Source organism: Oncorhynchus nerka, linkage group LG3 (assembly GCF_034236695.1).
Source record: "Oncorhynchus nerka isolate Pitt River linkage group LG3, Oner_Uvic_2.0, whole genome shotgun sequence".
NCBI classification, from domain to species: Eukaryota; Metazoa; Chordata; class Actinopteri; order Salmoniformes; family Salmonidae; genus Oncorhynchus; species Oncorhynchus nerka.
The window spans coordinates 45,358,015-45,378,590 of record NC_088398.1 but is presented as its reverse complement, the minus strand read 5'-3'; the positions used below and the strand labels follow the sequence as shown (position 1 = coordinate 45,378,590).

General features: G+C 41.4%; 2 protein-coding genes across 9 annotated transcripts in view; both read right to left on the bottom strand.

Moving 5' to 3' along the window:
- Window positions 1–6,641, bottom strand: part of myo3b (myosin IIIB) — a 107,215-nt gene extending 100,574 nt beyond the window's left edge. For 2 of the 4 annotated variants that reach the window (XM_029633478.2, XM_029633484.2), the window contains exons 1-2: window positions 6,533–6,641; window positions 6,019–6,061 (exon numbers count right to left, since the gene is read on the bottom strand). In XM_029633478.2, coding sequence (XP_029489338.1) covers window positions 6,019–6,061; window positions 6,533–6,626 — 137 coding nt within the window. In that variant the 5' untranslated portion in view covers window positions 6,627–6,641. Of the gene's footprint in view, window positions 1–1,783; window positions 1,987–6,018; window positions 6,062–6,295; window positions 6,366–6,532 lie in introns of those variants that run through there. The other 2 variants (XM_029633487.2, XM_029633493.2) reach the window with 2 other exon arrangements.
- A 1,558-nt stretch (window positions 6,642–8,199) lies between these two features.
- The window catches only part of ubr3 (ubiquitin protein ligase E3 component n-recognin 3), a 46,615-nt gene continuing 34,238 nt past the window's right edge, over window positions 8,200–20,576 (bottom strand). For 4 of the 5 annotated variants that reach the window (XM_029633447.2, XM_029633453.2, XM_029633459.2 and 1 more), the window contains 9 exons: window positions 20,474–20,576; window positions 15,801–15,901; window positions 13,688–13,812; window positions 12,580–12,687; window positions 12,208–12,333; window positions 11,910–12,089; window positions 10,824–11,033; window positions 10,476–10,615; window positions 8,200–10,321 (listed from right to left, as the gene is read on the bottom strand). In XM_029633447.2, the coding sequence (XP_029489307.2) occupies window positions 10,204–10,321; window positions 10,476–10,615; window positions 10,824–11,033; window positions 11,910–12,089; window positions 12,208–12,333; window positions 12,580–12,687; window positions 13,688–13,812; window positions 15,801–15,901; window positions 20,474–20,576 (1,211 nt within the window). In that variant the 3' untranslated portion in view covers window positions 8,200–10,203. The other variant, XM_029633470.2, reaches the window with a different exon arrangement.

Genomic DNA, 20,576 nt, shown 5'->3' with positions numbered 1-20,576 from the left:
CAGAATCAATTGGATTGGCCTGAGATTAACTTGTGTCTACCACAGAACCAACCCCGCCCCCAAAGGCTTCACAAATAATCAAACTGAAAGAGTTTTCTAAAACAATTTCTATTTTTTTTTCTTTTTCGTTGTATCATTTTCAATCTGACTTTGGTGTCTTCATCCGATGACAGGTCAAACTCAAATCATACTAAGTAACTGCATAATGAGGGACAGTTTCCCCGGACACAGACTAAGCCTAATCCTGGACTAAAAAGCATTTTCAATGGAGATTCTTAATCTTAATCTGTGTCTAGGAAACCACCCCATGGCGTCATAAATGAAGGATAAATCCCTATTATCAAATCCGAGGGGCTAGGCCTGTAATAAATCACTCTGGGGTGTATACAGTGGGGTGTATACAGTGGGGGCATAACCAACATGACAGATATAATGGGTTAATGGTGCAAAGCAAGAGGTGTCAAAACACACACCTGATTGAGCAGTTGTACGATGTGATCGATCAGGGAAATGTATTTACATATGTATGTATTCCATATTCCCTGAATGATTGATACTCTCCGTGAGGGGAGTTCAGTTCTCCCATCCCTTCAGTGTGTCACATAAAGTGCAATGTATCACAGAGGTTGACTGACCCTGAGGGAGACGGGGGATCATTTATTTTGAGTAGCGGTTCACGTGAAAAAAAAAAAACGATATTTGGACCACCAGGCCTCTCCTGTCACTGCACAAAGCGTGGACAGATTTATGAATTGGCATAGGAGCAGGGTGAGTGATGGCTTGACACTAGATGGATATAACAGTCATTTGAGGAGATGTATAAACATGCAGAGCAAAGTGGTGGCTGAAGTCCTTCAATTTGTCCATCCTCAAAGAAACCAAACATGGCATGGCCAAGCGGGAGACAATAGGCTTCTTTGAAAGTGTAACATTAGGCGAGATCATTTCCCCCACTGTCCGACTTCAGTAAAAAAACAACGCTATCATCACTAATCATCCAGAAATTAATCTACCTGCTCAGTCCCGTTCAAATACAGTAAAAGAGACATGCCTTGTGCATCAACAAGGTCAAAAAGCTATTTTTGAGCCATTGATTACTCGAAACGAATGGAAACATTTTTGTTTCCAAGCATCTTTGAGTCTCAGTGCATTGAATGCATTGTGGTTCCCTTGTTGCCTAGCCATCTATGCCAGGCTTTTGTAACAACAGTAGGCTCATATTGCTAGAGAGCAGCTGTGTGACCAAAGTGGCTGGAAGCATCAGACACCCAGTCTAGTATATCAACTTTCTCCTGGTGCTTCAAAACTAAGCTCAAGTCTCAGATCTGCATTAGTAACCTATTGCCAGTCCAGCTGGTGTTGTTCTCATGAAAATACTCAATTGGTGGCTGAAATATATATTTTTGAAAATCATTTGTTAAAAGGAAAACAGTATGAACTTAGATAAGATTTTACATATAAACTTCAGATCACTAAAGACACACATAACACTATGAATGAAATACAACGCTACACATAACCCTTTTACACCTCTCTAACATCTCATTTTGAACGTCAAACATCACACTGACAATAAGCACTGGTAGCATAACAAGAACGCTGAGATAAACACAAAAGAGAACATGTCAATATAACATCATCCATCCTGAATCAGAAATCCCACATCTCCTTTCACCTCAAACATTACATAACATACGTACAGTACGGTATACCACTCTGAATCTCAAACTGAACACTCAAAAATATTTCCAGGTAAAAAAAAGCTTCAATAGCTCATGCATACCTCGTTTGTGACAGTTGATTCCCTATCACGTTCTGCTAAAAGTGTGTCTCTGTGTCTACCCTAGCAACATGTCCCTGACCAAATCATGCTAATCAGCAGCGATCAATAATTCATCCAGTAGTAATCAGCAATGTGATATAGTTTTAAATATTCAGGTGCCAGATGTATCCAGTCATAAACGAGGTAGATATGAAGCCTCTCAGGTTGCACACAGGTAACCAGGAAGTTCTGGATAGTTACGAGGTCATGTGACCCACACATGTCTCCAATCAGTAAATTAACTCTACATCACTGACATACTCTTGATAAAATACTTGACTTTGGATTCAGACAACTCTTGATCTTCATTAAAATTCTAAATGGCTAAAATACTAGATTTAATGTGCAGTTGTGTAATGTCTTAGTGGTACTTAAATTGCATAGGCTACATTGCAGTGTGTTGCAATGTATTGTACTCATTTGTTGAATGGTTAGCAGCAAAAACAAGACTTATTTCACATGAGCAACAAACACCAGCAGTCATGTTGCTATGAGTACAAAGCCCAGGGGGAACACAGAGATAAAAGACGATCACACAGACTGAACACAAAAGATAACCGCTGCCTCAACAGCTTCCATTTCATACAGATAACTGTCAGTATACCGTGAATAGATCAGATTTGAAATTGAACTGACGTTGTTGAATCTAACCCATGCAAACAATTCATACATTAACACCAAATGTGATCTGTTTTCATATAAACCCAAAATCGAGAGATTGATATATTCCCGACCCCCTGAGACTATTGTGTATTAACAGCAAAATACTCTATATCTTATCACCACAGCAATGAGAGAGAAAATGTTCCTACAACCGTTCTCCCAAACGGATGTGAGATAAACCAATGTCTGGGAGACAACAAAAGAGCGCTCTCGCAGAACAGGACACCAGAACTGCCAGATGGCAAGGCTCTGGTTACTCATTGTCTACGACACTGTGTCAACAACATGTGGGAGAAAAAAAATACGTCGTAAAGAATGCAATGCTCTTAATACATGCATAAAATGCAGTTGGATACCCCAGCCAACATATTCATGTATATAAAACATTATAAATGTATTACATATTTATGTGCACTCAGCATCATTGAAGGATAAAGCCAAAAGCATTTGCCAGGAGTTTACAATGCACTCAATTAGAGGTCGACCGATTATGATTTTTCAACGCCGCTACCGATTATTGGAGGACCAAAGACGCCGATACCGATTAATCGGACGATTTTTATTTGATTTGTTATTTGTAATAATGACAATTACAACAATACTGAATTAACACTTATTTTAACTTAATATAAAACATCAATAAAATCAATTTAGCCTCAAATAAATAATGAAACATGTTCAATTTGGTTTAAATAATGCAAAAACAAAGTGTTAGAGAAGTAATATATGCCATGTAAAAATGTGTGCCATGTAAAAAAGCTAACGTTTAAGTTCCTTGCTCAGAACATGAAAACATATGAAAGTTGGTGGTTCCTTTTAACATGAGCTGTTTGAATGAATGATTACGGGCCTGCTGCTGCTCAGTCAGACTGCTCTATCAAATCAGACTTAATTATAACATAATAACACACAGAAATACGAGCCTTTGGTCATTAATATGATCGAATCCGGAAACTATCATTTTGAAAACAAAACGTTTATTATTTCAGTGAAATACGGAACCGTTTGGTATTTTATCTAACGGGTGGCATCCCTAAGTCTAAATATTCTTGTTACATTGCACAACCTTCAATGTATGTCATAATTACGTAATATTCTGGCAAATTAATTCGCAATGAGCCAGGCAGGTCAAACTGTTGCATATACCCTGACTCTGCGTGCAATGAACGCAAGAGAAATTACACAATTTCAACTGGTTAATATTGCCTGCTAAACTGGATCAGTAGTCGTAACTAGTGATTATGATTGATTGTTTTTTATACGATAAGTTTAATGCTAGCTAGCAATTTACCTTGGCTTCTACTACATTCACGTAACAGGCAGGCTACTGGTGGAGTGCAATGGTTAGAGCGTTGGACTAGTTAACTGTGCGGTTGCAAAAAAAAAATTTATATATTCGGAAATCGCGCCCAAAAATACCGATTTCCGATTGCTATGAAAACTTGAAATCGGCCCTAATTAATCGGCCATTCCGATTAATCGGTCGACCTCTACACTCAATATTGGAGCCAGTAGATGTGACAACACAACATGCAATGTATTTCCCCCTAGCTCGACAATGTGTTTCATCAGCTACTGTACATATACCGTATAGGTATATTTAGCATGGTTCACCAAATCACTATGATTCTTCATAGGCACAACCAAACAGGTGATGTGTGGACATGGTGGCAGTTACAGGTCATGTGACCAGTTACTAACACAGATTACCTTCCAAGCTGGACTGGAACCAGAGTGCAAGGTGTAAGAGGAGAATCTAACTCACACACACTCTATATCCCAAGCTGACTGGTAAGTTTTACATGGTCTGTTGCAAAAATACTCAGTTCTTCCCAACTTTAATCCCTGTTAAGGGGATATGAAGGGGCTTCACAGCACTGTAAACCTCCATCAACATGTCAAACTTGAATCGTCATGTCCTTGCAATAACCCTGTCTGACCAGTGACCACAGTCATGGAGAGATTACAGTGGTGGAGATGAAATGTGTTGCATCCCACTATTCAAACCTCATCATTTACAGGTAAGTACTTCTGTGCTGCCATAGGTACACTAGGAACTGCTGTAACACTAATATCATACTACAGGACACTGTATGATAGCCTGATCCATGACCATCCTGAACGCTGCACTCTCGTTTCGTGTGAAACAGAATGTAAACTGGCGATACTTCAGGATGGTTGTACAGTAGGAGGCGAAGGCTAACTGTATGATATGTAGTGGTGAAAGCCAAAGTGGGAAGAACTGAGTATCTGATCTGGTCTCTCACCATATCCTGCCGTGTAGGTGGAAAAACTCTTTTGCCTTGAGGTGATTTTCCTCAGTGTTTCCATGTATCCTGAGCATTGAGTAAAAACGACACACCCTATCGTCAATACTGTACATGTATGCCATGTGTGCTGTATTTGATAATTTAGGTTAAAATGCGACATGAGTTTGTAAAAGGCAGTAGCCAAGCCTAACAAAAACAGCTTCTTAGCAAACAGCAATTTCTCAAAATTGTGCTAGGACCGCCTGGGAGTGGTCTGAGTGGGGAAGGGAAAACCAAATAGTTGCTGTTATTGGCAGAGATGTTTGTAACTCTCTTTCTTATTGGTCTATTGACTAATTTAAATGTAAATGTAAATGTAATTTACCACCTGGTGATGTCACCAGGCAGGCCAAAACCTAAATAGGCTGAAATTTCAGGCGCACTTTCGAACAGCTCTTACACTAAAAGGGCATTATCATTTTCACAGTATTATTCCAACTTCATAGTGTGGAAATAAACACTGAGTGTACAAAACATTAGGAACACCTTCCTACTATTGAGTTACACCACCTTTTGCCCTCCGAACAGCCTCAATTCATCGGAGCATGGACTCTACAAGGTGTCAAACGCTTTCCACAGGAATGCTGGCCCGTGTTGACACCAATGCTTCCCACAGTTGTGTGTCAAGTTGGTTGGATGCCCTTTGGGTGGTGGACCATTGTTGATACACGTGGGTAACTGTTGAGCATGAAAAACACAGCAGCGTCGCAGTTCTTGACACAAACCGGTGCGCCTGGCACCTACTACCATACCCCGTTCAAAGGCACTTCAATATTTTGTCTTGCCCATTCACCCTCTGAATGGCACACATACACAATCCATGTCTCAATTGTCTCAAGGCTTAAAAATCCTTCTTTAACCTGTCTCCTCCCCTTCATCTACACTGGTTGAAGTGGATTTACAAGTTTACATCTATAAAGGATCATAGTTTTCAACTGGATTCACCTGGTGAGTCTGTCATGTAAAGAGCAGGTGTTCCTAATGTTTTGTACACTCAGTGTACACGTAAGAAAATCGCGTTTTTGACTGCAATGGGCCTTTAAAGCCTCTGTAATCTTCATGTCAGCCAATTTATTCTTTGCTAGGTACTGTAGTCATATGTTTGTTTTTGGTACTGCTGCCTAAAGAAAAAAATAACAACTTGATTTTCTTTCAGACTATTCACATTTATTTTCCAAATATTGCAGTCATGTATTTTGAATATATGTTTTATTAAAGCCTTACCCTGTCTTTGCTGCGTCTGTATTTCCATTTGTGAACCCGAACCCTGAAAATGTTTTACATGGTAGAAAAGACTCTTAAACAAATGAGAACTTATTAAACATCTTGACAGGCATAAAAAAAACTAACAACACATTTTCCTTTCAAACACAGGCATCCCCATCTCAGGAATGCGGAGATAATGAACGACATTCCGACGTTTGTAACTACACTATGGCAAACGTTTTTAACATAATGTAGACAAGCATCATCCAATTAATAGACTTTCTTTGTACCTTACCGTCCATAGCGACATATCCGAACTGATTTTCTCGGTTTTCTCACTAACCACAATCACCCGTCAAGGGTTTAATTATTAACAGGAACTTGATAAGCAATTGAGAGGAAATAATATACCCTAACCTACTTGCTCTGCAGGCTATTGCTTCATTCTGTATATGTCTTACTTAGGCTAATGTAATATAGCACATACAAAATGCTTTACAAATTCCAAAAAAATGTATAAATAAGATCTTACCAAAGCACGGAACCAACAAGTTCCTCAAATGTAGGGATGCCTGTGGCGGGTGTTTTAGTGCTCGTGTGGTCAGAGCGTGCGAAAAAAGCTCCATTTTAGAAAAGGGCCTTGGTTTAGCTAACTATTTAACAACTCTTAGGATTCCCTGCTGGCATCATCTAAATGTCTGACAAATTCCACTAATTAGAGATGATGCCATGACATAGGGGCTTTGTACAGTACGTTGAGAGGCCTTTTGTCTTTGAAACTTCAACCCAGTTTTCATCCAGTGCACAATATAATCTGTTGCTGTCATTCATAGTTCCTATTTGGCATGTAATACCCTCATTGGCTTGCAATGATGCATTGTGAATAGGACTCGGTCTAGTTGTTTTTCTCTAATTTAAAACTGAGTTTCTCTTTAATTCTCACAGATATGTTCCACAGGCCATGGAGACTGAAAGTATATGCTAAGTTTATTTTTTAAAACTAGGCAAGTCAGTTGAGAACAAATTCTTAATTATTTCAAGTTGTACATTAAATCATATTCAGTCGAAGTAACCAATGAGTAAATGATCCATAGTGCTCCCAGTCCCAGAACAATGATCTGTTCTATCTGCACATTTCTGCAATGCCCAGAGACAAAATTCACTGTGACAAGTAGAAAAATCTGAATCAATGATGTAATGTGTTTAATTTCGATTACAGTATGTTCTTTGACATTTTGTGATGTCATAGGCCGTATGTGATCATGTACGTGGAAACATTGTCAGCACTAACAATACATTTCACAAAAATGAAATACAAATGACAGTTTTCACCATATGACCAGAGCAGAACTTTGACCATGTGTCTGAGGTTGGGAGAAAGAATATCAAAATAGTTACAATATTGCCTCTTAGTACTAACATGTACATCCTGCTCTTACAGCCAACCATGCAGTTGAGCTGTGAGAAGAAACTAAACTGTCCAAATGGAAAATAATTATATTCAGCCCCAAATTGTGGCTGAATATTTGTGTATTATTCTTTTCCCATTTTGGAGAGTTTAGTTTATTCTCCCAGCTCAACTGCATGGTTGACTAAGTGCAGGATGTACATATTAGTGCTAAGAGGCAATATTGTATGTTTTTTGGGCAACCTGAACAAATTCACATAGAAATGGTAGTTCTAGATCAGTCACTCAATGAAAGCAAGTCTAAGAAGCAGTAGATTTGTGTTATGTGCACCATTTTCTATGCTTACCGTTCTTAACGATTCTTCTTTTCTTACTTTAAATTGTGTGCACCAGCTTCAAACAGCTGAAAATACAATACTTTTGGTTATGGGAAAATATATTTCAGCGCTGTTGCGATGATACAATTATTCTCTACACTGTACTTGCTTGTTTTGTCACAAACTAGTTTTCCTCATTTCAAACAGTAAATTGAGTGATTTTTTTTTGCATAGTCCATCTTTAAGGGTTACCATGGAGCTAACCTCAATTTCAACTTGAGGTCCTGAGAAATCATAGTTAATGGCCTGAGTAGACAAAGGAAGCACAAGGGGCTTTGCTGCAGGCCAATTATGTTAATCATCCGAATGGAACGACAACACAAACCCACCGGAGAATAAAAAATAAAAAAAGGATATACATTTGTTCCATATCGAATCTAAATGACATCAGCATGGAGAATGAAGATAAACGAGTCAGTGTGTTTATATTTTATTAACATATGTTACATTTTGCAATAAATGTCCAAGTCACACCTTCTGATCCAACTCAGAAAGCCTGAATCAGCACCTACAGTAATGTACTGTATACCTTCTGATTTTCATTCATACAGGAGAACAAAGAACTTTCAATTAGAACGTACACCCATCACTTATTGGATATTTTGTTGCAGTCATGTAGGCTACAAAGTCGGGACTGGGAAAAAAAGAGGGAAGGGAAACTCAGAGTAGACAGATAAGCAGCATGCGTGGATGGAAATACATATTTCCTAAAAGATTCCTCCTTCGAGCACGATGTGGACCAGCAATTCACAAAATACTTTTCACCAGAATAAAATCACCCAAGCATTTGAATGTGCTGTTTTTCACTAAAAGTTATCTTGCACGCACAAGTGGATAAGTAGGCCATCTACCCATCCAGTTGGTGACATAGTTGAAATTACAAAGCATTTAAGACCCAAAACTCAAAAAGTGTGACTGAAAAAAACAATGTCATGCATACATTGTGTATTATGGTTGAAGTCTGATGTCTAACATTGGAATGCATCCATGACCCAAGATAATAATTTAAACTTGGAGAAATGTAGGCATAGGGAAATAGTTGTCCTTATAACTTTTGGCAATCAAAAGCATACAAATAAACTGTTATTTCAAAGTATAGAAAATTATATAATTGGACCATAAGTGTGGATTACATGAATGACAAATTTGTTAAGGTTAACGCTATTATACTTTGTCTTTACCTATGGTTATTTAAAGATGGGATCTTGCATTATGAGCCCATATACATTTACCATAACTTTACAGAGAGACTAAAAGGAAATGTGAAAATCAGGCCAAAAAGAATAAATGAAACTGTACTCTAAAACTGCAGAATTCTTCACCAGCACAAAGGATGAAATGATTCCCATTCCCTTAAAGAAAGCCATATCAGTACAATAACTTTTAAATAAAAATATTAACTATAGCAAAATCCCATTGCACATGACATTCTGAGCAATGGAGATTTTAGGAAAAGCATGCCAATTACATTGGACAGATATACTCCACAACAGTCTTTTCTATGTACTCTACTGTGGCCAGACTGGTGAGTGGGCATTGAGTTTCCTCAGGGACCCGGGCCGGAGGCGTAGTGAAAGGCAGGACTGCAAAGACCAATAGAGATGACTGTCTCCCTCAACCTTGCAGCGAGCTAGAATCAACAACCTGTTATCAGCCATCTACCAAAAACAAAACCTTAATTTCTTAGAAAATGAAAACAAAAATTATCTTTACAAAGGTAAAATTACTTATTTGAACAATGAGCAGCAACATTTATTAAAAATATTAAAAGGTATTTTAAACTGCAGCAAAGAAATTATACCTGAGGATGATTTTATTTTATTTTATTGCCTTTGCTTAACTGCAATAAACTCTTTGTTGATGAGTGGACTTGTGTCACCTACCAGAATGTCCCAACACACACACTGAGCACACAATTTGTATACTTATCAAGAGCTTTAAACAAAGTCAAAAAAATGAGGGATATGCATCAATTTGTACATGGTGACAAAGATGATAATCATTAACCTTACCAGGGGCAAATCTGTCATTCTATATACTCCAAATATTGAGTAGTTCGAACTCAACATGTAAGCCAATCAGTGTACAAATATTCACCCGAATCTGAGCATGTTTTTGTGGAAGAAAAACTGCCTGCCTTCAAAACATCTTCCAAACTAACTGGGCAAAGTTGTGCTTTCAGGTTTCTCCCTGTTGAAATGCACTTAAATAAAACACACGCGCACACACACACACACACACACACACTTAGTCTTGAGGCATGATTGTACACCAAACTCCACATAATCCAAGGCTGTGGCAGTGACACACTCACTGCATATTTGCTTATATCACATGATAAGATTCCTATATGTTTAACAGAGGCAGACACATAAGCCAAAGAGATTCTTTTCCATCAGGGTGTGGGTTCAGGTAACCTTACAGTCCGTTGTAGTGAGGTCCCCAGCGCTTGTTAATGTGATCGAAGGTGTGCGAAACCCACTGTTGCTGCAGTACTCTATACCTCTCCACACACAGAAACAGGGGCTTGCCACGACTGCAAAAAGATTGTAAAAATGTAAGCAAATCATTTCAATCATCAGCATGGTCCCCACCACATCAACCGTTCAAGTGAGAACCTGACAAGATCATTGTGTGAGATATGAAACTGAAGAAGTGTGCGGCATTGTGTCTATGGAGTGTGTTCGTACCGTAGATCGCGGTCCTCCTCTCCATGGGCATCCAGGTAAACAGAGCCCCACAGGCAGAAGCGATGCCCTCGGATGATGATGATGACAGAGGCGTTGATCAATAGGAAGATGCCTGTTGCTGCGCCACAGTGTTGAGAGTGCTAAAGACAGACATGAACAATCTCTTCACCTAATCACTGCACACACAGCAGCACCAACCAAGCAAGTAATCATTTCCATCAATGACCTAAAAATTAAGCACGTCGGGCCACCCAGTGAATAAGACATCTTTTTAAACACGGTATGAAAATCATGCTGTTTTTTCCAGATATAGTCTAATATGGCCTTCGAAAAAGCAGGGCCACTCACCAAAACACATTCACAGATCCCCTGCTGCTTGCAGCACAGCCCTTTGAGGCACACGAAGGTGCCACAGACGAGGCAGAGTGCTGGGTCCTTTGGCACCTTTTTGCAGGCAGTGCAGGCCTTCTTGTGGTAGTACTGGAAGAGGATGTTGTAGTGGTCAGGTAAGTGGAGGAGGTGGGGAGACGCCCACTGTGGATCCTGGACAAGCAAGGTCTGGATAGAGAAAAAAAAAATATATACCCCAAAATATGTTTGTCAAAACATTCCAATGTTGAACTGTAACTTTGTGACCTAGGCAATCCATTGTAACAGCTTGGATGGCATAGGAGCTGGTGCTCACTATTGTGCCTTGTCCATGGTAGGCCTACCCTTCAGCTGCCTCAACACTTAAGAACAAAACCAATTCCGCAAGAGCTGACTCTGAAGTCCCTTTCATTTAGCCATGTGCTCTTCTGCTCTCTCTAATAGTCTTAAATCAGCGGACTCATCAGGTTTGCCTCGGCAACCTTTAGACATTGAAAAAAATATGACATAGCCCTTTCATCCTGCTCCTTTAAGCATCACCCCCAAGAAACACTTAGGCTACTGTACATTCATTTCAGTTAGGGCGGGAGGGCATTGTCTCTCTCCACTTGTTACTAAAAGGGATTTAAGAATATAGGAAATTAAAGTGAGTTTTAAGCCTTCTACTGAATAACTTGTCAAGAGTTCCTAAATGCCACACACTTCAACTCCAGGGTGTAATGTTGTGGGTTGAAAGGTATGTGGAAACAATCCAGAATGGCAGTGTGAAGCGATGTGAGGTTTCTTCTTGTGATGTAAGGCAGCAACGGTCAGTGCCGAGTGACAAAGGCCGGGTGGGAAAAACATGACTCTCGCAAGGGCTATATTCAGCACTGACTATACAGTAGAGGTGCTATACGCAGCAATGGCTGAAAATAAAGGGCCTGAAATGCCATGGCTCACACATGGTGTCAATACTCTTGTAACACAATACTGAAAAACAAAATGACACCACCATTGGTGCTTTGGAGACGTTATAATGGAGCACAACAATTGGTGGCGTTAAGTGCTCAGCCTCAAACCTACTATTGATTTCTTTGCCTGAGTGTCAGAGAGCCCCGTGACCTCAGAGCACCATTGAGTCATCAGGTCGAAAGCGTTGACCGTCCAGTCAAGACACGAGGCACTGTAGATGGGGTTGGATGGTTGAAGGGCTGGGGCCAGGAGCCCTAGACAGCCGGCGAGGCCTGAGAACTCCTCTACCTCCTGAAATAGAACAAATGGTCAGTGTGAGTTAAAGCCGTGGGGTTGGAGCCGCTACGGTGCAGGCAGGTAGGTAGACAGACAGACAGACAAAGATGTGGAACAGTAACAGTAACCGTACCGGGCAACCTGACAGTTTGTCCCCATAGAGGTGGTGCTGCAGGAGACAGGAGAGGCGGAGGTAGGGCAGGCAGAACTGCTGGAGGCTGTACTCTATGGAGTGTGGGGACCACACACTGGAGCTCAGCTGGGGAAGGAAGCACAGGAGTAATGACTCATCAATAACCTTTCAACAGCTGGCTGATAATGGGGTGATATACATCTCCTTCAGAGAAAACAGATATCAAAGCATTGTTGTTCTGGGTAATGGCCAATTTATCATGTAAGAGAAAAAAAGGAGAAAACCGGGGGAGGGATTACCAGGAGAGATGGAGCTAGCCAAGCACAGAGTTCGGCAGCTTTGTTTTGAAACCCCAAATGCTATATGGCTTACCATAGACGGCACTTCAGCGTTCACATCATACACAGTCTTCACCTTGGACAGCTCACCGATGACATGGCTGAGAAGAGCGTCATAGGACTTCTCGGCATCGAAAGCATTCTGTGTGAGAAAAAGTCCAAAAGTAGTGGAGAGGTGACAGAGTGCACAGCACTATAGAATGACACTACTTTGAAACAATTCAGCTTGTGCCACTGGAACCGTTTCATATGATATTCAAGCAGTCAATTGTGAAGTATTTGAGATGTGCTGCAGTGTGCATATTTCCCCCTCAAAAATGTGCAGCGCTGTATCATATCTTATGCAGAATAAGCCGAGGACACATTTTCATGCAATAAATTATTTCACCGTTGATAAGCGCCAAGACATTACTGAATGTGTGTTCTGATAAAATTAAACTGGTTTGACTAATATTCTATATGGAGTAAAGCTGCTAGCATTTATCAAGTTGACGGTGGGAGAATATAAACCAGCAGCCAGTCTTATCTAGCCTGGCGTTCTCAGTCCTAGATTTATAGCTGGAGGAATTTGGAGTCAGGATTTCCTGCCGCTGGGCTCGGGATCTCGGTTGAGACTTTGGCATCTTTTTATTAACTGCAATTTAAATACAACGACATCCCTCCAAATATGGCCCGTGTTAACAATGAGGATTTCCGAGGAGTCTTAAATGACAGCTCGTGAGCGAGTAAGTGCTGCATTGTTCGTGACGGAGTGGGGGAAGATATTCAGCAGCGCCCCAATAGATAGAAAACACTAAAAAGGGTGGGCATTTTGCTGTTTGCCCATTTACATTCCAACCAGTCACTTGCTAATACAGATTTAATAGACTGAAGATGAAAAGCCAATTAATGTCAGCTCTCTCCTTGATAATGATGATCGATACATCTACAGCCCAAACTGCTTAAATTAACTTGGCCAGGGCTTAATCTTTATTTGCATTCACACTCATTTGCTACGGCTGTAAACAGTTCCTGGGAATAACAGGTAGAAAGTATAGAGACACCGCATGCATTGGCTTCTCAATCAAGGAAACTTTCCTAAGGTAACTTGGTAGAGTACAAGGCAACAGTATGGTGAGGAGGGTGGGTGATATGTTCATTACCTTCTTGAGAGCTCCAGACGTGCTCCAGGCCTGCCTCTCCTCGGGGCTGAACTTGGCTGAGAGAGATGCCAGAGCCTGGGTGTACTGCAGGTTGTACAGCATCCTCACCAGACAGATGAAGTGTTCTGCAGGGACAGAGAGAGGAGACACACCCATGTATAGTGTTGGGATACTCGCGCTACATAGTCTTGGTCAGACTTTCATTGTTTTGAGAAGAATAATGGATTCATAATTAAAGTCGTTGCCATTCTCATTCGAAGAACCACTCATGGATGAAACTCTGCATATCATAAAAACAGGAATGTGATGGCAACAAAGTTAATCGTTTTGGAAGAATATGCAAATACCGCCCTTCATTTGCATTTTTCTTTTACAATAATTATGGGCATAGATAGAGCATCCTAGCAATCAGCAAAAACAGGAAATCACAACAGCCTAGATGTGTTCTCCACAGACAAATTACTAAGTGGAACAATACATTAATACAGGCATACAGTACATTATCTCTTCCCAATGACTACTTCGAACACCTTGTTAAATAGAAAGCAGTTTTATCTATGTTCAACAGTACAAGGAATTACTTAAAAGGAGGCCTAGAATGATCTGTAAGAGCCGGACAATCAGGTTGCCTTCAAAGGAGATGAAACCTTTTTATTGGTCTAGAAGACAAGTCAATAGGTTGGGTTCGGTCTCCAGAGGAACGCTCCAGTGTTTATAAAGGCTCGTCAAATAGATGTGTAATTAGCAGGGGGCACCGGGCCCGCCAGGTGGGAGCTGCGATTTGGAGGATTTGAACCGACAGAAAAACAATTCCCCCTCCTTAGGAAAGTGGTGGTGGTGACAGGTCCACTGGGCTGGCCATTGTGTTGCTTGTCAGCATATTAAACCCCCCCCCCAAAAACACAACCTTTACCGCCATGAAGGACATACAGGCTGTTAGGAAGCCCCCCGCCTCTCCCTCCTATCCACTCTAAATGAGACTAAAACCCAGACATGTCCTGACCTCAGTCTCCATGCCACGGATATAATAAAAATACTTCAGCCACACCCATCTCGCATAGTGATGTGTTAAAAATTCCATTCTCCATGTCACAAGGAGGGCCGTAATGATGCGTATTTGGCTTAATCAATGTGGAATTGAATCAAATCAAATTTATTTATATAGCCCTTCGTACATCAGCTGATATCTCAAAGTGCTGTACAGAAACCCAGCCTAAAACCCCAAACAGCAAGCAATGCAGGTGTAGAAGCACGGTGGCTAGGAAAAACTCCCTAGAAAGGCCAAAACCTAGGAAGAAACCTAGAGAGGAACCAGGCAACGTGGGGTGGCCAGTCCTCTTCTGGCTGTGCCGGGTGGAGATTATAACAGAACATGGCCAAGATGTTCAAATGTAAGACGACACAAAGCCCATCTAAAAGTGCATAAGACACGGAGTGTTAATCAGTCAATAGGGAGAAGAGGTCTAACAGCTGTGAAATGGCTTTCTCTGTTTTTTCTCCAACAAACTGTCACAGCTATATCAACTCACCAATAACCAATACCATCTCAGGCTCTTTTTCACTCACCATGTACAATTGTATTGTACTGTATATTGTTTACCAGAGTTGAGTATAGCTTATATTTCAGAGTATTCTACATTTCTCCCCCACTTTGATGCTAGGATAGATCTTTAGGCCTCATACCGCCTCAGTGTCCATGGATTAAAGCAGTTCAGCACAGCACAGCTTTGTATGGCATGGCACCCATTAAAGTAGGCTCTATGATTGCTGCAATTTGGGCTCCAATGTAGTGGCCCTCCCCTCAGTCACAGGGCTGAGCCTGGAGGAGATCAAACAGGAAGCACTCAGCTGCAGATGAAGGGCATGTGAAGGGTGCACAGCCTCCATAAACAGGGCGATGTCACTCTGCTCCTTACAGCCAAAAATAGAGGGAACGGAAGAACAGATAAGAACACTCCCTACATTCAGTCATGATTAGGTCTGTCATTCTGACTCAGCCGATGAGGAACCTCCGTCTGTCCCCTTCCCCTCACATCCCTCGTCTGATTAAAAAAATATATATATATATATATTTTTTTTTTATAAAAAAATTATGGATAGTTGGTGACAGCACCTTTGCGTAGTGGCTGTGGCATGGTCAACACAAAGATGATGAGCAGGGATGGGCAGTCTCTGAACAGCATGGGGACCTCTGGCCTCTCGTCATCCAGGCAGCTGTAGAGAAACACACACCTGAATTAACACTAAGACGGATTGAAAAACATACAGTACATTCGCATTAAGATAAGAGTTAAGTATTCATTAAAACAAGAAATACCAGGTAGGTACACATACAGTGCATAAGGAAAGCATTCAGACCCCTTGACTTTCCACATTTTGTTACGTTACAGCCTTATTCTAAAATGGATTAAAAGGAAAGAAAATCCCCAATCTACACACAATACAAAGCGAAAACAGGTTTAGAAATGTATGCAAATTTATAAAAAATAAAATAAAAACAGAAATACCTTACACAAGTATTCAGACCCTTTACTATGAGACTCAAAATTGAGCTCAGATGCATTCTGTTTCCATTGATCATCCCTGAGATGTTTCTACAACTTGATTGGTCCACCTGTGGTAAATTCAATTTATTTTACATGATATGGAAAGGCACACATCTGTCTATGTAAGGTCCCACAGTTGACAGTGTATGTCAGAGCAAAAACCAAGTGATGAGGTCGAAGGCTTTTCCCGTAGAGCTCCGAGACAGGATTGTGTCGAGGCACAGATCTGGGGAAGGGTACCAGAAAATGTCTGCAGCATTGAAGGTCCCCAAGGCTTCCATCATTCTTAAATGGATGACGTTTTGAACCACCAGACTCTTCCTAGAGCTGGCCACCTGGACAAACTGGCAAGGGATGTGACCAAGAACCCAATGGTAACTCTGTCAGTGCTCCAAAGTTCCTCAGATGGGAGAACCATCTCCACAGCACTCCACAAATCAGGTCTTTATAGTAGAGTGGCCAGATGGAAGTCACTCCTCAGTAAAAAGACACATGACAGCCCACTTGGAGTTTGCCAAAAGGCACCTAAAGACTCTGACCATGAGAAACAAGACACTGATCTGATGAAACAAAGATTGAACTCTTTGGCTTGAATGCCAAGCGTCACGTATTGAGGAAACCTGGCACCATCACTACGGTGAATAATGGTGGTGGCAGCATTGGCAGGGACTGGGAGACTAGTCAGGATCGAGGGAAAGATGAACAGTACAGAGAGATCCTTGATGAAAACCTGCTCCAGAGCGCTCAGGAACTCAGACTGGGGTGAAGGTTCACCTTCCAACAGGACAACGACCCTAAGCACACAGCCAAGACAACACAGGAGTGGCTTTGGGACAAGTCTCTGAATGTCCTTGAGTGGCTTGAACTCGATCAAACATCTCTGGAGAGACCTAAAAATAGCTGTGAAGCAACGCTTCCCATCCAACCTGACAGAGCTTGAGAGGATCTGCAGAGAATGGGAGAATCTCCCCAAATACATGTGTGCCAAGCTTGTAGTGTCATACCCAAGAAGACTCGAGGCTGTAATCACTGCCAAAGGTGCTTCAACAAACTAAAGGGTCTGAATACTTATTTCACCGATTTCCTTTTTTTATATACATTTTCAAACATTTCTAAAAAGCTGCTTTTGCTTTGTCTTTATGAAAAATTGTCTGTAGATCGATGAGGGGGGAAAAAATTATTTATCCATTTTAGTATACGGCTGTAACCTAACAAAATGTGGATAAAGTCAAGGGGTCTGAAAACGGGACGGGATGAATTAGGAGGGGGAATGCACCTTCCAGTTTAAATTTGAATACAATTGTGGGAGACTCCTTTGAACAGTTATTAAAAATGTCCATTCAAAACATTGTGCTGTGTTACTCTTTCTGAACGCACCTCAAACCTTGGCTCAAAGACATCTCCAACCAATGGGAATACGCCTCAGCCTGTCCCTCAGGTAGGAAGCTAGAAACAGCGATGCTGAGTGACTGAACAGAAATAGCTTCTAATCAAAAGATAAGAGCTATTTTAGTAACTGCATGCAGGTTCCGGTATGTGCAAGACGCCCCCAAGCTGATTAGTGTGTTTCGTTCAGGAAGACCACTCCTGGTATCTGGTACTTCTCTAATCCATCCTACTAAAGTAAATCAGAATGATTGTTTACTATATTGAACACCTTTAACTTGTTCATCTTGAATTCTCCATTAGCCTAGAACAATTGAACACTTCTTTTGATCTACCATAATATACATTTTAAATGGCTGACGCAAAAATCACTCAAATTCCTTCTATTCGCCCCACCACCTGTCAAAGAACTGTATTATAAACTGTATGTGAAAAACTTCCAAACAGCAGCAACAAGTAAAAGAGAAAGGAGGGGCAAACAAAAAAAAAGAGGACATGGACAAGACCGGATGGGACTAACCAATAGAAAGAGCAGAGACATCAGATCAGTTTGCCAGTTCAACAGAATATATTCTTTAGCCATCGCTGTTTAAGTGGACCCCTAGCTGGGTTTACCCATTTAATTCTGTCAATTTCCACCCAGACTATTCCCAATAACTACTGGTAGGTGCATGTTAGAGAGAATGTGCACGCTAAAATGCATTGAGCTGCAAAATGAATTGGGACAGTGACATTTATGGCTGTTTTTTGGGGCTCTGTACTCCAGCACTTTGGATTTGAAATTATAAAAGACTATTGAGGTTAACGTGCAGACTCATCTTTAATAACACTAATGTGGATGTTGTCGTGACTACAGATAATCCTGAATAATGATGAGTGAGAAAGTTAGAATCACAAATATCATGTTGTAATGGTGAGAAGATAGCATGTCTCTACAAATTTGTAGAGTCACAAGCTTGAGGTAGTCATTGTGTGCTATGAATATGGGACCAAATAGTTAACTTTTTACTCATTTAATTTGTCCCTCAACTAGGGGGACTATATATACACACAAGAAGTGCTGTAACTTCTAAACGGTTCACCCGATATGGATGAAAATACCCTCAAATTAAGGCTGACAGTATGCACTTTAACCTCAGTCATTGTAGCATTTCAAAGAGGACAGAGCCAAAACAAAAAAAAAGTGTCCCTGTCCCAATATTTGAGCCCACTGTAGATGCCCATTGCCTTTATCTTCTCAGGGCCAAGAACAAAGTCCTCCCTTGGAATATAGTGTATACGCAGCCCTCAGTGAAGGCTGCTGAGGGCAGAACAGCTAATAATAATAATAATAATAATAATAATGGCTGGAATGGCGCAAATCAAACACACAGAAACCATGCGTTTGATACCAGTCCACAAATTCCGCTCCAGCCTTCACCACGAGCCCGTCCACCCCAATTAAGATGCCACCAACCTCCCGTGGCTGACCTTAATATGCTGTGCACTTAACTTGCAATGACGTCACACTTCCAAATGCCCTCGAGGAGTCCCCCACTTTAATGCAGTGGGAGAAAGGAAAGCATTTTTCCTTATACCCCGTGACCCACTTCCACAATGCAACCCGAGCCACATATTGTTGTTGATTGCCACCTCCATGTAAAATGGCAGCCCATAGAGAGCCTCCATCTCCACTCAAGACCTCCGGGGACATCGAATGAAGGGAGGTGCACTTACACAATAATACATTCCATTTTGCAGGCACTCGCCGGTTAATTCTAGCGTGCAATAGAAGAAAACCTTTATGATGCAGCAAACTGCTTTTCATTCCGTCAAATTCAAACAAAGACTTGCCTACAGTGAACAGCCCACACAACTAAATATATGTTGCACATTTCAGTCAAATCCAGATGACGAATACAATCAGATGAGCAATGTAGTCTTTTGAAAACGAGACTTATTTAAATGTAAGGCATCCCACATAAAATGGGCATAAGAGAGCGGTTATGAAAAACAGATTGTGTTATAGTCAGACTAGGCAGGCACGGGCATCGACGTTCTCCGTCCTAGTTAAATAGAGCAACATGACTGGGAGGGTGTCAATGACATAGTTGCCTTCCGAATCTCTAAGGGATTTTGAACACAAAATTGCTCCTCCGAGACTCCTGCCTGGCTCGGAGCATTTAAATAGTAACAGGTGTAAAAGCTGTCTTCCACTGCTAACAGGGAGGGAGAGAGGGCGTTAGGTCACCTAATAGTGCTAAGTGTTACGCGACTGGGATGCTAATAGCTCTCAAGACTGAACCTGGGAAGACAAACTGTTCAAGACAGAGCACGTCTGACCAACAAAAACAAGCTCTGTAGCGAGAGCATGAATAAAGGGGAGACTTTGCTTTGTTACATTTCTCTGTTTCTCTGAACCTGTAAAAGATGAGGCTGGGCAGCGGAGAGGGCTGAGATGTGTGGTGCAGTTGTTTCTCGGTGCAGTGATCGTGACGGGGTCGTTTCGCTCTCTAACGAGCACCCGGTAATTTGCCAGATGCAGCAATTATTGGTATCTATGGCAACCACGCATGGTGCCTTCTCGGTTTTTGGCTCCTCTTTGTCTAGAGGAAAAGCTGCAAGGGCCAGGGGGGATGGTGGTGTTTAGCGTGAGTGGAGAGTGGCACTGTAATTACAGGAAGGGTGCGTGTGTTGCGTATGTGTTGAATGGACTGTTAGGGTAAACTGGACTTAGGAGAGGGGTGTAGGGATGTCAGGTGGATCTGCACGACTCGGGGGGTTCAGTGTGTGTAGTGGACCTGCAGGGCGAGGAGAGGTGAGAGTAGAGTACCGAATGTCTGTGTAGTGTAGCTTTAGGATGGCCGTCACTCACTCGTCTCTTCTCTGAGCCACCTGGGTCAACCTGGTCCATGGATTGTACGCAGAATCAATGCTGTACAGACGCATGTGCATGGCAAGCACATGGAAAAGCTGAT